The following is a 13,211-nucleotide window of genomic DNA, read 5'->3' on the forward strand; positions in this document are numbered from 1 at the left end:
TTCTTCTCTTCCCTATTACTTAAAGAATGAAGAATGTTTACTTCTTAGAGTCTGAAATTTTGTTTTCAAAATTCTTTTTTTCTATTCTTTTTCCTACCAAGACCCTAGGATCTCCTACTTACTTGGCTACAAAAGGGCTACAAGCACTGTAAGCTTTATGTATCACTTTTATACTATCACGATTCCCCTTTATTTCTTCCATCTCAGTGTGAATTCAACTGCTCAGCATTCTGATTCTTGTTATATAAGATAAATCAATATTTTAAAAGCCCAAAACCTCTTCCTAGTTACTTAACACCTCCGATCTAATATTTAGGTTCAGAACCATTTATTAATGCATATGTACACCTTTGGGCTTCCCAGATGGCTCTAGTTGTAAAGAACTCACCTGCCAACACAGGAAAGGTAAGAGATGGGAGTTCGATCCCTGGGTCAGGAAGATCCCCTGAAGGAGGGCATGGCAACGCACTCCGGGATTCTTGCCTGGAGAACCTCATGGACAGAGGAGTCTTGCAGGCTACAGTTCATGGCGTCACAAAGAGTTGGACATGACTGAAGCAACTTAGCATGCATGCACGCACGCATGCATGCCTTTAAAGTGAACAGCATGGTGATTGACCAGGCACTCCATGGGAACAGAAACAAAGACTGGGAAGAAATTCAAACATGAAGTAAGAAATGGCAAATTTATATGCCAAAGGTGGTAGAAAGGTTAAATAGAATGAAAGTGGAGAATAGAAAACTTTCTCACAAAATGACTTCCTAGGAAATCTCTTCAAATGCTCAGAAACACTAATTCAAATGTGAAGTAAGAAATGGCAAATTTATATGCCAAAGGTGGTAGAGAGGTTAAATAGAATGAAAGTGGAGAATAGAAAACTTTCTCACAAAATGACTTCCTAGGAAATCTCTTCAAATCTCTTCAGAAACACTCTCTGTCTCACCTAGCAAGTAAAGTGTTGTATATAGTTGGTCTCTTATTTGGCTAAACAAAATTAAACATAATAATTTCAGAAATAAAATAATAGAAATCAGAAATAATTCAAATTAAGGTTTTGGTTATTCTGTTTATTTCACTTAGGACACTCAGTGGACATTAACTGGGGTACTTAAAAGTCATTTCAATTAGGCACCTCTTTAGTCCTTCATCGATTATTTCAAGTGTTTTAGCCTCAAATACATTCCTTTCTTCTACAAACTTCTGAAAGAGATGAGTACCTCCACCCACACCAAAATAATGTACTTTGCTGGCCAAAAGCACCCGTCCATTTTTATCTAACAATCTAAGGAATGTTTGGTGCAAAGGACCATAATAATCTGGATTGTAAATAGTTTCTGAGGTAAGAATGAGATCGTATTTTTCAAAGAGTTTTTCACTGCTCAGTACAAGCTTACAAAACTCAGACCACTCCCCTGAAAAGAAGCGGCATTTACATAGCTCTTGTGCTACTGTTGATCTCCTGAGTCTTTTCACATCTGGTTTATTTACATCATTTTCTTCATCTTCCAAAGTGGAGTTGGCCACTACATTAGGTAAGGTTACTTCATCAATCACCACACTGTTATAATCTTGAAAATGAATTTCTTTGGCACCTCCCTTGAGTGCCATTATACCCAGCAACCCTGATCCACAACCAAGATCCAACACTTTTTTCCCAGCAAATTTCACTTTGGCCTTTGTCAAATATGCCAGGAGGTCAAAGGTACACTCCCAGATTTTCAAGCCTCCTTCATAAACACCTGAAATCAGGTCAGAGTGAGAAGTAAAGCTTTTTGAAATGATGTTTTCTCCAGGGAAGTTCTCTTTCAACAAGGTGGTTTTCATAATTGATATGTTAACGTGTTGGAGACCTGGTAATGTTTCTGTGACTTTATTTTCTAACACTTTCTTTAAATCTTTAGGCATAGCATGCTCTTTGGCAACTCTCAAGCAGGGCTTTTCCTCGTGTGGTTCCAAGTTACTTGAACTGTTAGCTGCACCAAATGAGCTGTCTGGGTCTTGAGAGGGAGCCTCATTTCTCTCTGACTTATGTTCCCACAAATGGTCCTGCAAGTCAGATTGTTCTGTGGAACATTTTTTGTCTCTGTGTGTACCTTTCTGTCTTTCTGAGACTGAAGACTCTTGTGAGGAATGTAGGGCCAAAGCTCCATCTCCAAGAGATGTTAATTCATCTTCCAGATGGTCTTCTATAGTGAAATTAAATTGAAAAGTCATTCTCTCATAAAATGCACACAACCGTTAAACTCTAAGGAAACTTCTTGAACTTCTGGAGAGAACTGATGACACACATGTAAACCTGCCTCAACTGATTATTCTGTTAGTTCTGCTGAAGGTCTATTTCTCTTTAGCTGCTTATACAGTTACAAATATTCAGAGCTATTTCCAAATGACTTTTTAAGAGGTCTTTGCTCTTCTTTCAGTGCAGCTCTAGAGAAAAAAAAAAAATTGTTATTAAGAAGCAAAGTGACACATTTCATTTAAATTGTTCTTTACAGCATCGGACCTTGCTTCTATCACTAGTCACATCCACAACTGGGTATTGTTTTTGCTTTGGCTCCATCCCTTCATTCTTTCTGGAGTTATTTCTCCACTGATCTCCAGTAGCATATTGGGCACCTACCGACCTGGGGAGTTCCTCTTTCAGTGTCCTATCATTTTCCCTTTTCATACTGTACATGGGGTTTTCAAGGCAAGAATACTGAAGTGGTTTGCCATTCCCTGCTCCGGTGGACCACAGTCTGTCAGACCTCTCCACCATGACCTGTCCGTCTTGGGTGGCCTCACACGGCATGGTTTAGTTTCATTGAGTTAGACAAGGCTGTGGTCCATGTGATTAGATTGACTAGTTTTCAAAAGGTCAGTTTTCATTCCAATCCCAAAGAAAGGCAATGCCAAAGAACGTTCAAATTACTGCACAATTGCACTCATCTCACACACTAGTAAAGTAATGCTCAAAATTCTCCAAGCCAGGCTTCAGCAATATGTGAACCATGAACTTAAAGATGTTCAAGCTGGTTTTAGAAAAGGCAGAGGAAACAGAGATCAAATTGCCAACATGCAGTGGATCATCACAAAAGCAAGAGAGTTCCAGAAAAACATCTATTTCCGCTTTATTGACTATGCCAACACCTTTGACTGTGTGGATCACAATGAACTGTGGAAAATTCTGAGAGATGGGAATACCAGAGCACCTGACCTGCCTCTTGAGAAACTTGTATGCAGGTCAGGAAGCAACAGTTAGAACTGGACATGGAACAACAGACTGATTCCAAATAGGAAGAGAAGTATGTCAAAGCTGTATATTGTCACCCTGCTTATTTAACTTCTATGCAAATCATGAGAAACGCTGGGCTGGAAGAAGCACAAGCTAGAATCAAGACTGCCGGGAGAAATATCAATAACCTCAGATACGCAGATGACACCACCCTTATGGCAGAAAGTGAAGAGGAACTAAAAAGCCTCTTGATGAAAGTGAAAGAGGAGAGTGAAAAAGTTGGCTTAAAGCTCAACATTCAGAAAAAAAAGATCATGGCATCTGGTCCCATCACTTCATGGCAAATAGATGGGGAAACAGTGGAAAACAGTGTCAGACTTTATTTTTTTGGGCTCCAAAATCACTGCAGATGGTGACTGCAGCCATGAAATTAAAAGATGCTTACTCGTTGGAAGGAAAGTTATGATCAACCTACATAGCATATTGAAAAGCAGAGACATTACTTTGCCAACAAAGGTCCGTCTAGTCAAGGCTATGGTTTTTCCAGTGGTCATGTATGGATGTGAGAGTTGGACTGTGAAGAAAGCTGAGTGCCGAAGAATTGATGCTTTTGAACTGTGATGTCAGAGAAGACTCTTGAGAGTCCCTTGGACTGCAAGAAGATCCAACCAGTCCATTCTAAAGGAGATCAGTCCTGGGTGTTCTTTGGAAGGAATGATGCTAAAGCTGAAGCTCCAGTACTTCGGCCACCTCACGTGAAGAGTTTACTCATTGGAAAAGACTCTGATGCTGGGAGGGGTTGGGGGCAGGAGGAGAAGGGGACGACAGAGGATGAGATGGCTGGATGGCATCACGGACTCGATGGACGTGAGTTTGAGTGAACCCCGGGAATTGGTGATGGACCGAGAGGCCTGGCGTGCTGCAATTCATGGGGTTGCAAAGAGTCGGACACGACTGAGCGACTGAACTAAACTGAACTGAAACATTCCACCCTCCCCCACCAACAGCTTTTCTATGAAAGCTGTGGAGAGAGAGGGAGACAGATTTGGAAACACACACAGCCTTCAGGGTTCAAAAGCTGAAGATTAATAAACTCTAAAAACAAATAAAAGAACAGCAGCAGCAGCAACAATTAAAAACAATACAGTCCAAAATTCTCGGGCAGAAAATGATTCAGCTTAGTGACTGTCACGGCCCTGCCCAAACATATAATATTTAAACTCTTAAACTGCGAGAATCTCTTCAGTCTGAGAGGTTAACAGGCAGGAAGGCCAGGGGTCTCCAAACAGAGGAAATAGTTTGCAAGTGTCAGACATTTTTCTCTCTCTTAAGCGGCAGGAGGAAACAAACTAGGGATAGTTTTTCCTTCTCTATACAAATTTAAATGGAGGTTTCTCTTAAAATTCTGTGCTGCCATGACACCTGGTTTCACCTGAAGTTAACTACTCTCAAACCTAGAGATAACCAATGCCTTTTTCTTATGGAAATGTTTATCTTAAACTATGCTAATGTACTATGCATTTATCCCAAACTCTGTCTTCAAGTCAGTTCTGCCTTTTGGCTCAGAACCTACTTGATAAACCAGTATGTTATACTCAGATATTGTTCCTCTAATCTATGTAAATGAAACTATTTGTATGATGATCTGCCCTTCAAGATTCAAGTTAATCATTTTATGGCCCAAGATAAACCATTTGGTGCCAAGCTTATCCCAAAATGCATCTTATGGGTGAGGAGCCTGGTGCCATTCTGAGTTTTGAGATATTCCTTTTCCCTGGTGGCTCAGAGGTTAAAGTGTCTGCCTGCAAGGTGGGAGACCCGGGTTCAATCCCTGGGTCAGGAAGATCCCCTGGAGAAGGAAATAGCAACCCACTCCAGTATTCTTGCCTGGAGAATCCCATGGATGGAGGAGCCTGGTAGGTTGCAGTCCACGGGGTCGCAAAGAGTCAGACACAACTGAGCGACTTCACTTTCAGTGACTATATATATAACATCAGGGGGGGGGGGTACTCTTTCTGCCCCCTTCTGATGCCTATGTCAGAAGCTTTCTCTATCTCCTTTATGCTTTAATAAAACTTTATTACACAAAAGCTCTGAGCAATCAAGCCTGTCTCTGGCCCCGGATTGAATTCTTCTCCTCCGGGGGCCAAGAATCCGGCATTGTGATTCAACAACAACCTTTCACGTCTGTTACCATTTCAAGTAACAGGACTTCAGGACTGTATTTTGCTGAATGAGCATCCCTTTAAAAACATGCACAGGTATGCTGATGTGTGTAAATTCATCCAAATGACCTAACTACAAACATTTAGCAGAGATCAGCAGCCCTAAGTGTACTGGGAGTGAGGTAACTCTGGAGTAATTAGTAAAGATTAGCTTGACACAAAATAAGGGTACTGAACCGTGTGGAGAGGCCCGTAGAAAATGGAAGCAACTTAATCAAGAGGGTCTTCTCTGTATCTACTGTGTTAGACACTTAATATATACCATGAGTTCAATCTGCACACCAACTCTGACAGGTGGGTCTCTAGCCCCATTACACAAGATGTACAGAGTAGGGTCAACACATTCAGTGGGTAGGAAGGCGTCTGTTTCTATCCCACTTCACCGCGGGACTTGCAGTCATTCCTGGCCGCGTGCCCAGGTCAAACCCAACCCCAAATGTGCAACCAAAAAGCCCCATGGGATGGAAGGTTGTAAATCTGGGGACTCTCGGCCCTCACCTTCCCCACAGCGTCTCAAAGCAACGTTGACAGCGACCCAAACTTGGAGATGCTCGTCGCCCGGCGGACTACCGATTCACCTCGCGGAGAACTCCGGCCAGATTCGCCAGACCGGAAACGTGCACCAGTGAATCGAGTCCTCCGCAGGCCAGACAAGCCCGGCTTTCTTCCCAGTCGTGTGGGCCCGGGCTCACCAAGGAAAGCGGCGTCCTTCCTCTCTATGGTCTTTGTTCGCAAGGCCTGCCGGGACGTTGGGAGTTTCCGGTCTTGGCTCTGGCGGGAGTGTTTTGAAGCCTTGTTGCTGGACGGAAGCATGTCTCAGGAACGCGCTGTCCCGGCGAGCGCGGTTCCACTGGAAGAAATAAGTAGCTGGCCGGAGGAACTATGCCGCCGGGAATTGCCGTCTGTCCTGCCTCGGCTCCTTATATCCTTGTCATTTCCACCTGGAGAGGGCTGTGGGGCCGGTCTCCAGCCTTCTGTCTCATCTAACGCGTTGCGGGCCTTGTTGGGTCCATGCTACTTCAACCTTCTCTCTTTGTTGACAGTGAGATGAGTAAGCGAGGAAATGAAGGGCGAGCGAGAGCCGTGGGTGCTGAGGCCAAAGTCACGCTTGGCTTTGGCATTGGGAGGGCTCTCCGGTGTTCTTACAATGGTTTTCGGCAGTGGATATGCTGTTTTCTTCCACTTCTCTGGGCCTTCAAGTTGCTCTGTACGTGCAGTTAAGTGTGATGACTTTTGCCTGGTGGAGAGCGGGGGAGACAGGAACTTAGCCTTGAGCTGTAAGGTGAGCCGACTCTGGGTGAAGGAGTGGAGACCGAGATACTCCGAGCGCTCATCTCTAAAATGGGTGGTAGAATCGAATTAAAGGACGTAGTTCTGCCATGGTGCCCGGTGTGTAAAAGATGTTAAGCAAATTCAAATGTTATTCTCGTCCGGTTTTCAAACCTCTTGTTTTATTGCTGGTGAGGAGTTGCTTCGTTTACTAATTGGGTTTCATGTGCTGCGTTTGAGGTACTTTAATGACTGCTTTGTTCAGGTGCAGGCCGTTTAGTAGTTGAATCCCTTTTTGGTTGCAAATGTATGTGGAGGCCTAGCCCTTCATGTTAAAGGGTAACTTTTTTTTTGTTTTTAAACAGCTTTGAGCACAGAAAACTTAAACATAAAACTGCACTCAAAAACAAGACCTTCACTTGAGAAATTCTGAGCACTGCACAAATAATTTTTTACAGATAAAGCCAAATGTAGATATTACTGTCACAAAGAAATCATTCACCTGGACACTGGCAAAATCCCACTTCAGTGCCAAAACCCTTTCTTAATTGTTGTGCAGATATGGAATTTCTGTCCTAAAAGATTTTTGATTCCTGCAGCAAATAGCCATCCTTCTCAAAAACTTCATAGCAGGCAGGGTGTTAGGCTTAGGGGGAACAAAGAACATGGTTCCTCTTTCCCCCCTCAAGCTTATAGGGGATTTCATTAATTGAAAGCAAAAATTTTTATTCCTGCCCCCCCCCCCCCCAAAGAAAGTCAACATTCCCTCCTGGTTTTCATCTCAAAATTCAAAAGAACCAAATCCTGTTCTTTTGATGAAATTTTAAGTTTCATCTCAAAATTCGAAAGAACCGAAACGCCTAGGCTTCTTAAATGGTTTCACAAGCCAAAACCTTTAATCAAGTTCTTTCATTTCTGCCCTTAGACTATATTTTGAATCCATCATCCCCGTTTCCTGTTACTGCTCCAAACCCCCATAACCTCTCATCTGGGCTGTAGTTAATAGTTCTCTTGCTTCTACTCATGTCCTTTTACAATCTCTCCGAAAACAGTTCATATTGAAAGACATGTCATTTCCTTTTTAAGGCGCCCCTTACCACAAGGGCTTCTTAACAAATTAGGAATAAAATCTAAACTTTTACTTTCAAGTCTCCTCATGTTCTAAGCCTTGTCCTCTCCTACTTAGCTCACTACATTCTAACCAGAGATACATGGAGCTCACCTACCTTAGGATCTTCATGTTTGTTGATGTTCCATGTAGCTCTTCTCCCAGCCTTTGGTAGGTCTCATTATTCAGGTTTCAGCTCAAATGTGACCTGCTCAGGTAAGCCCTTTCAGAGTCTTCAGTTTTAGGTGGTTTCCCCAAACCCAGTCAGTAATACTTATCGCATTGCTCTGTTCAGTTTTCTAAAGAGCAGTCAGATCGTTAATAGAAATTATGTTGTTTACTTCGTTTCCTTTTTGCTTTTCCTCACTATACTGTGAAGTTCATAAAGGCAGGAATTTTGTTTTCACTGCATTGTCTCCAGCACTTAGAATAGTTCCTGGCTCATAGTAAGCATTCAGTGAAGGGCTAAAAAATTTTGTCATGTTTTAAAATGGCCTGAAGTCTCATTATATAATTTCGTTTTTCAGCTTTTGGTTTTACTACAACACTTTTTGACAAATGAAAGAAATTTTCTATAAATCCACAGTTCTGTCACCCAAACATTATTTTTATCTCTTGCATTTTACGTGTTGTTTTTCAGTCTTTGCCTGCATGTCTGCATAATCATAACTGAAGTTTAAATTTTGGAAGAGGTAAATATTTTTTTTTTTACCTTTTCTAAAATTTATACATGAGACAGATTCTGCCCTGAACTAAATTAGTTCTACTGAACTAAAATGAGTTAATGACCATGACTCATTTTGATTGCTGCTGTAAGATATGTAGTTGCAAAGTAAGATTTCAGAAGAAGAATGACTTCTTATATTACTGCGATGGGGTTGTGCTTTTTTAATTTTTCTGATTGACATATGCTTTAATAATTCTTATATTATTTTTACAGTAACAACTTTCTAACAATTCTTAATGGTTTGAAAGTGTGTAGTTAATAATGTGATTACTGTTAGCTTTTACAGTGCACATAGGATAGTTTATTATCATGTATTTGTAAGCTCCTATGTGCAGAAGTTTCAGTCTGATAAGGTGATAAGATAGATATGCTAATAACATGAAAAGTAGAAAATGATCGGTGACAGGTGTAGATACAGTACTATAGAAGTGCTAAGGAGAAATAAATTTGTTGCAGAAACCATGGTTTATTATGGATTGTTATCTCATCTGTCAGAAATATGTCATAATTACATATAGTTCGAAGAGATAAGTTTATCCTTGAGTGTTTTGAAAATAAAGTATTTTCATCCTATTGTTTGTTAGCCTAATTAGCATTACTTTTTTAAAAGCAAAATTAAGCCAGTAATTTGAGTCTAATTTTAGTCTCTTACTATCATTGCTTAAACTTCAAGAAAGGTCTTTGAAAATCTATTCTCAGTAGTGAATATCTTACTCAGTTCAGCTCAGTCACTAAGTCGTGTCCAACTCTTTGCGACCCCATGGACTGCAGTACTCCAGGCCTCCCTGTCCATCAACAACAACTGGAGTTTACTCAAACTCATGTCCATTGAGTCAGTGATGCTATCTAACCATCTCATTCTCTGTCGTCCCCTTCTCCTCCCACCTTGAATCTTTCCCAGCATCAGGGTGTTTTCAAATGAGTTAGCTCTTCACATTAGGTGGCCAAACTTTGGAGTTTCAGCTTCAACATCAGTCCTTCCAATGAACATTCACTGGACTGATTTCCTTTAGGAGGGACTGGTTGGATCTCCTTGCAGTCCAAGGGACTCTCAAGAGTCTTCTCCAACACCACAGTCCAAAAGCATCAATTCTTTGGCATTCAGCTTTCTTTATAGTCCAACTTTCACATCCATACATGACTTCTGGAAAAACCATAGCCTTGACTAGACAGAACTTCTTGGAAAATAATGTCTCTGCTTTTTAATGTGCTGTCTAGGTTGCTCATAACTTTTCCTTCCAAGGAGTAAACGTCTTTTAAATTCATGGCTGTAATCACCATCTGCAGTGATTTTGGAGCCCCCCAAAATAAAGACTGTCACCGTTTACACTGTTTCTCCATCTCTTTGCTGTGAAGTGATGGGACCAGATGCCATGATCTTAGTTTTCTTAATGTTGAGTTAAGCCAGCTTTTTCATTCTCCTCTTTCACTTTCATCAAGAGGCTCTTTAGTTCTTCACTTTCTGCCATAAGGGTGGTGTCATCTGCATATCTGAGGTTATTGATATTTCTCCTGGCAATCTTGATTCCAGCTTGTGCTTCTTCCAGCCCAGCATTTCTCATGATGTACTCTGCATAGAAGTTAAATAAGTAGGGTGACAATCTACAGCCTTGACTTATTCCTTTTCCCATTTGGAACCAGTCTGTTGTTCCATGTCCAGTTCTAACTGTTGCTTCCTCACCTGCATACAGATTTCTCAAGAGGCAGGTCAGGTGGTCTGGTATTCCCATCTCTTTCAGAATTTTCCACAGTTTATTGTGATCCACACAGTCAAAGGCTTTGGCATAGTCAATAAAGCAGAAATAGACGTTTTTCTGGAACTCTCTTGCATTTTCAATGATCCAGCAGATGTTGGCAATTTGATCTCTGGTTCCTTTTCTAAAACCAGCTTGAACATCTGGAAGTTCACAGTTCACGTATTGTTGAAGCCTGGCTTGGAGAATTTTGAGCATTACTTTATTGGCGTGTGAGATGAGTGCAATTGTGCGGTAGTTTGAGCATTCTTTGACTTTGCCTTTCTTTGGGATTGGAATGAAAACTAACCTTTTCTAGTCCTGTGGCCACTGCTGAGTTTTCCAAATGTGCTGGCATATTGAGTGCAGCACTTTCACAGCGTCATCTTTCAGGATTTGAAATAGCTCAACTGGAATTCCATCACCTCCACTAGCTTTGTTTGTAGTGATGCTTCCTAAGGCCCACTTGACTTCCCATTCCAGGATGTCTGGCTCTAGGTGAGTGATCACACCATCGTGATCATCTGGGTCGTGAAGATCTTTTTTGTACAGTTCTTCTGTGTATTCTTGCCACCTCTTTTTAATATCTTCTGCTTCTGTTAGGTCCATTACCATTTCTGTCCTTTATTGAGCCCATCTTTGCATGAGATGTTCCCTTGGTATCTTTAATTTTCTTGAGATCTCTAGTCTTTCCCATTCTGTTGTTTTCCTATATTTCTTTGCACTGATCACTGGGGAAGTTTATCTTATTGCTCCTTGCTATTTGGAACGCTGCATTCAAATGGATATATCTTTCCTTTTCTCCTCTGCTTTTTGCTTCTCTTCTCTTCATAGCTATTTGTAAGGCCTCCTCAGACAGTCATTTTGCTTTTTTGCATTTCTTTTTCTTGGTGATGGTCTTGATCCCTGTCTCCTGTATAATATCGTGAACCTCAGTCCATAGTTCATCAGGCACTCTGTCAGATCTAGTCCCTTAAATCTATTTCTCACTTCCACTGTGTAATCGTTAGGGATTTGATTTAGTGGTTTTCCATACTTTCTTCAATTTCAGTCTGAATTTGGCAATAAGGAGTTCATGATCTGAGCCACAGTCAGCTCCCAGTCTTGTTTTTGCTAACTGTATAGAGCTTCTCCATCTTCGGCTGCAAAGGATATATTCAGTCTGATTTTGGTGTTGACCATCTGGTGATGTCCATGTGTAGAGGCTTCTCTTGTTTTGTTGAAGACGGTGTTTGCTATGACCAGTGCATTCTCTTGGCAGAACTCTATTAGCCTTTGCCCTGCTTCATTCTGTACTCCAAGGCCAAATTTGCCTGTTACTCCAGGTGTTTCTTGACTTCCTACTTTTGCATTCCAGTCCCCTGTAATGAAAAGGACATCTTTTTTGAGTGTTAATCCTGGAAGGTGTTGTAGAGGTCTTCATAGAACCATTCAACTTCAGCTTCTTCAGCGTTACTGGTGGAGGCATAGAGTTGGATTACCGTGATATTTAACATCTTAATACTATAATACTAGTATCTCCCTTAATTTTTTTACTCTATGTATCAGCATTCTGACAGTTGGATCGAGCATATTCGTAAGTAAAATTGTCTTAATTGTATGATAGCTTTGATGTCATTAAAACTTGAGTCCCACATCTCAATACAGTTTCATATTCCTTTTAAATTTATTCTTCCTATTGTAGGGTTACAACTTTTGTAATCTTCAGTTAGTTAAAATGACCAATTACCTCAAATTATAGTACTTAAAAAGTTTTAAATTTCAGTCTGCATAGTGTTCTATTTGATAACGTGTGATAAGCACAGTGTACATTTTAAATATTAGTTGTTAAGCTGGTTAGATGTATAAAAAACATAATTTGCAGTCTACTGAATAACTCTCAACCTGTTTGTTCGTGTAGTGTCAATTAGAAAATAACTTTCTAAGTTACAAAAAGCTGATTGTTTGGGCATGACTAATTTGTTATTTGGAAAAGTTGACTTTATCTTCTTTCTGTCTTCATTATTCTTACTTGATGTAATTTATTTACTTAGAAGAAGTAGAGAATTAAGACTATCCTTTCTAGTTTACCAATATATTTTGAGTTCTTTTCTATTTACGTTTCACTTGATTGTGGAATATTTGCTTACCATCTTGAACCTATGTGCTGTGTATGGGCATATGGAGTCTAATTTTTTTTAAGTCACAGTTATTTTTTTATCCTGAGGTTAAGAGTTATGCACATTCAGTATAGAAAATTTGTTAACATGCAGAAAAACAATAATAAAACAATTATGAATCTGATATATTTCAGATTTTGGCATAAGACATCCTCATCTTGATTCTGTATATTCCTGCTAGCTTATCTGTGTATTACTTTTTGTATATACATGTTTATATATATATTAAAATCAGAATTATACCATTTGAAACTCTTTTCATTTTAGCTTAAAGTATTGTGGACATTTTATCATGGTTTTACATAATCTCTAACAAATGTTCTAATGATCATAGATCCTATTCAGTAGATGGACCTCATCCATTAACTGATCCTCAATTACTGGACATATACGTTGGTTTTTTTTTTTTCTAATTTTGGTATTATTTCAGGTTATTTAATTGTTAATAGTTTCTCTACATAGACTATGGCATTTTGAAACTGTTCAAAGCTTTTGGTTGTGTACTTACATATGCTTGCATTGGGAACGGATAGTAATCTTGTTGGCTGATATGACTTAATATTGTTACAAAATATATTACTATTTTCTTTTATAGAAATTCTGAAAATTATTGTGGAAATGTTTTTACCTCATATGAACCACCTGACATTGGAACAGACTTTCTTTTCACAAGTGCTGCCAAAGGTATAGTACTATTATTATCTTAATGTACATGTTTTCAAGGCTAGTAAAATCTAGCCTCAGTTTTAGGCCATTTATTCTTAATTTCTTAATG

At 40.0% G+C, this 13,211-nt stretch overlaps 2 protein-coding genes across 2 annotated transcripts in view; one reads left to right on the forward strand and one right to left on the reverse strand.

The window, feature by feature from the left end:
• Positions 1 to 1,096: 1,096 nt before the first annotated feature.
• Positions 1,097 to 2,310, reverse strand: METTL18 (methyltransferase like 18). Its single transcript, XM_052654209.1, has one exon. The coding sequence runs from the start codon at positions 2,213 to 2,215 to the stop codon at positions 1,097 to 1,099; it is 1,119 nt and encodes a 372-aa protein (XP_052510169.1). The 5' UTR covers positions 2,216 to 2,310.
• A 3,941-nt stretch (positions 2,311 to 6,251) lies between these two features.
• The window catches only part of FIRRM (FIGNL1 interacting regulator of recombination and mitosis), a 50,321-nt gene continuing 43,361 nt past the window's right edge, over positions 6,252 to 13,211 (forward strand). Inside the window, exons 1-3 of the mRNA XM_052653423.1 lie at positions 6,252 to 6,362; positions 11,814 to 11,853; positions 13,032 to 13,120. Coding sequence (XP_052509383.1) covers positions 6,252 to 6,362; positions 11,814 to 11,853; positions 13,032 to 13,120 — 240 coding nt within the window. The remainder of the gene's footprint in view (positions 6,363 to 11,813; positions 11,854 to 13,031; positions 13,121 to 13,211) is intronic.

The sequence above is a fragment of the Budorcas taxicolor genome, chromosome 16 (genome assembly GCF_023091745.1).
Source record: "Budorcas taxicolor isolate Tak-1 chromosome 16, Takin1.1, whole genome shotgun sequence".
NCBI classification, from domain to species: Eukaryota; Metazoa; Chordata; class Mammalia; order Artiodactyla; family Bovidae; genus Budorcas; species Budorcas taxicolor.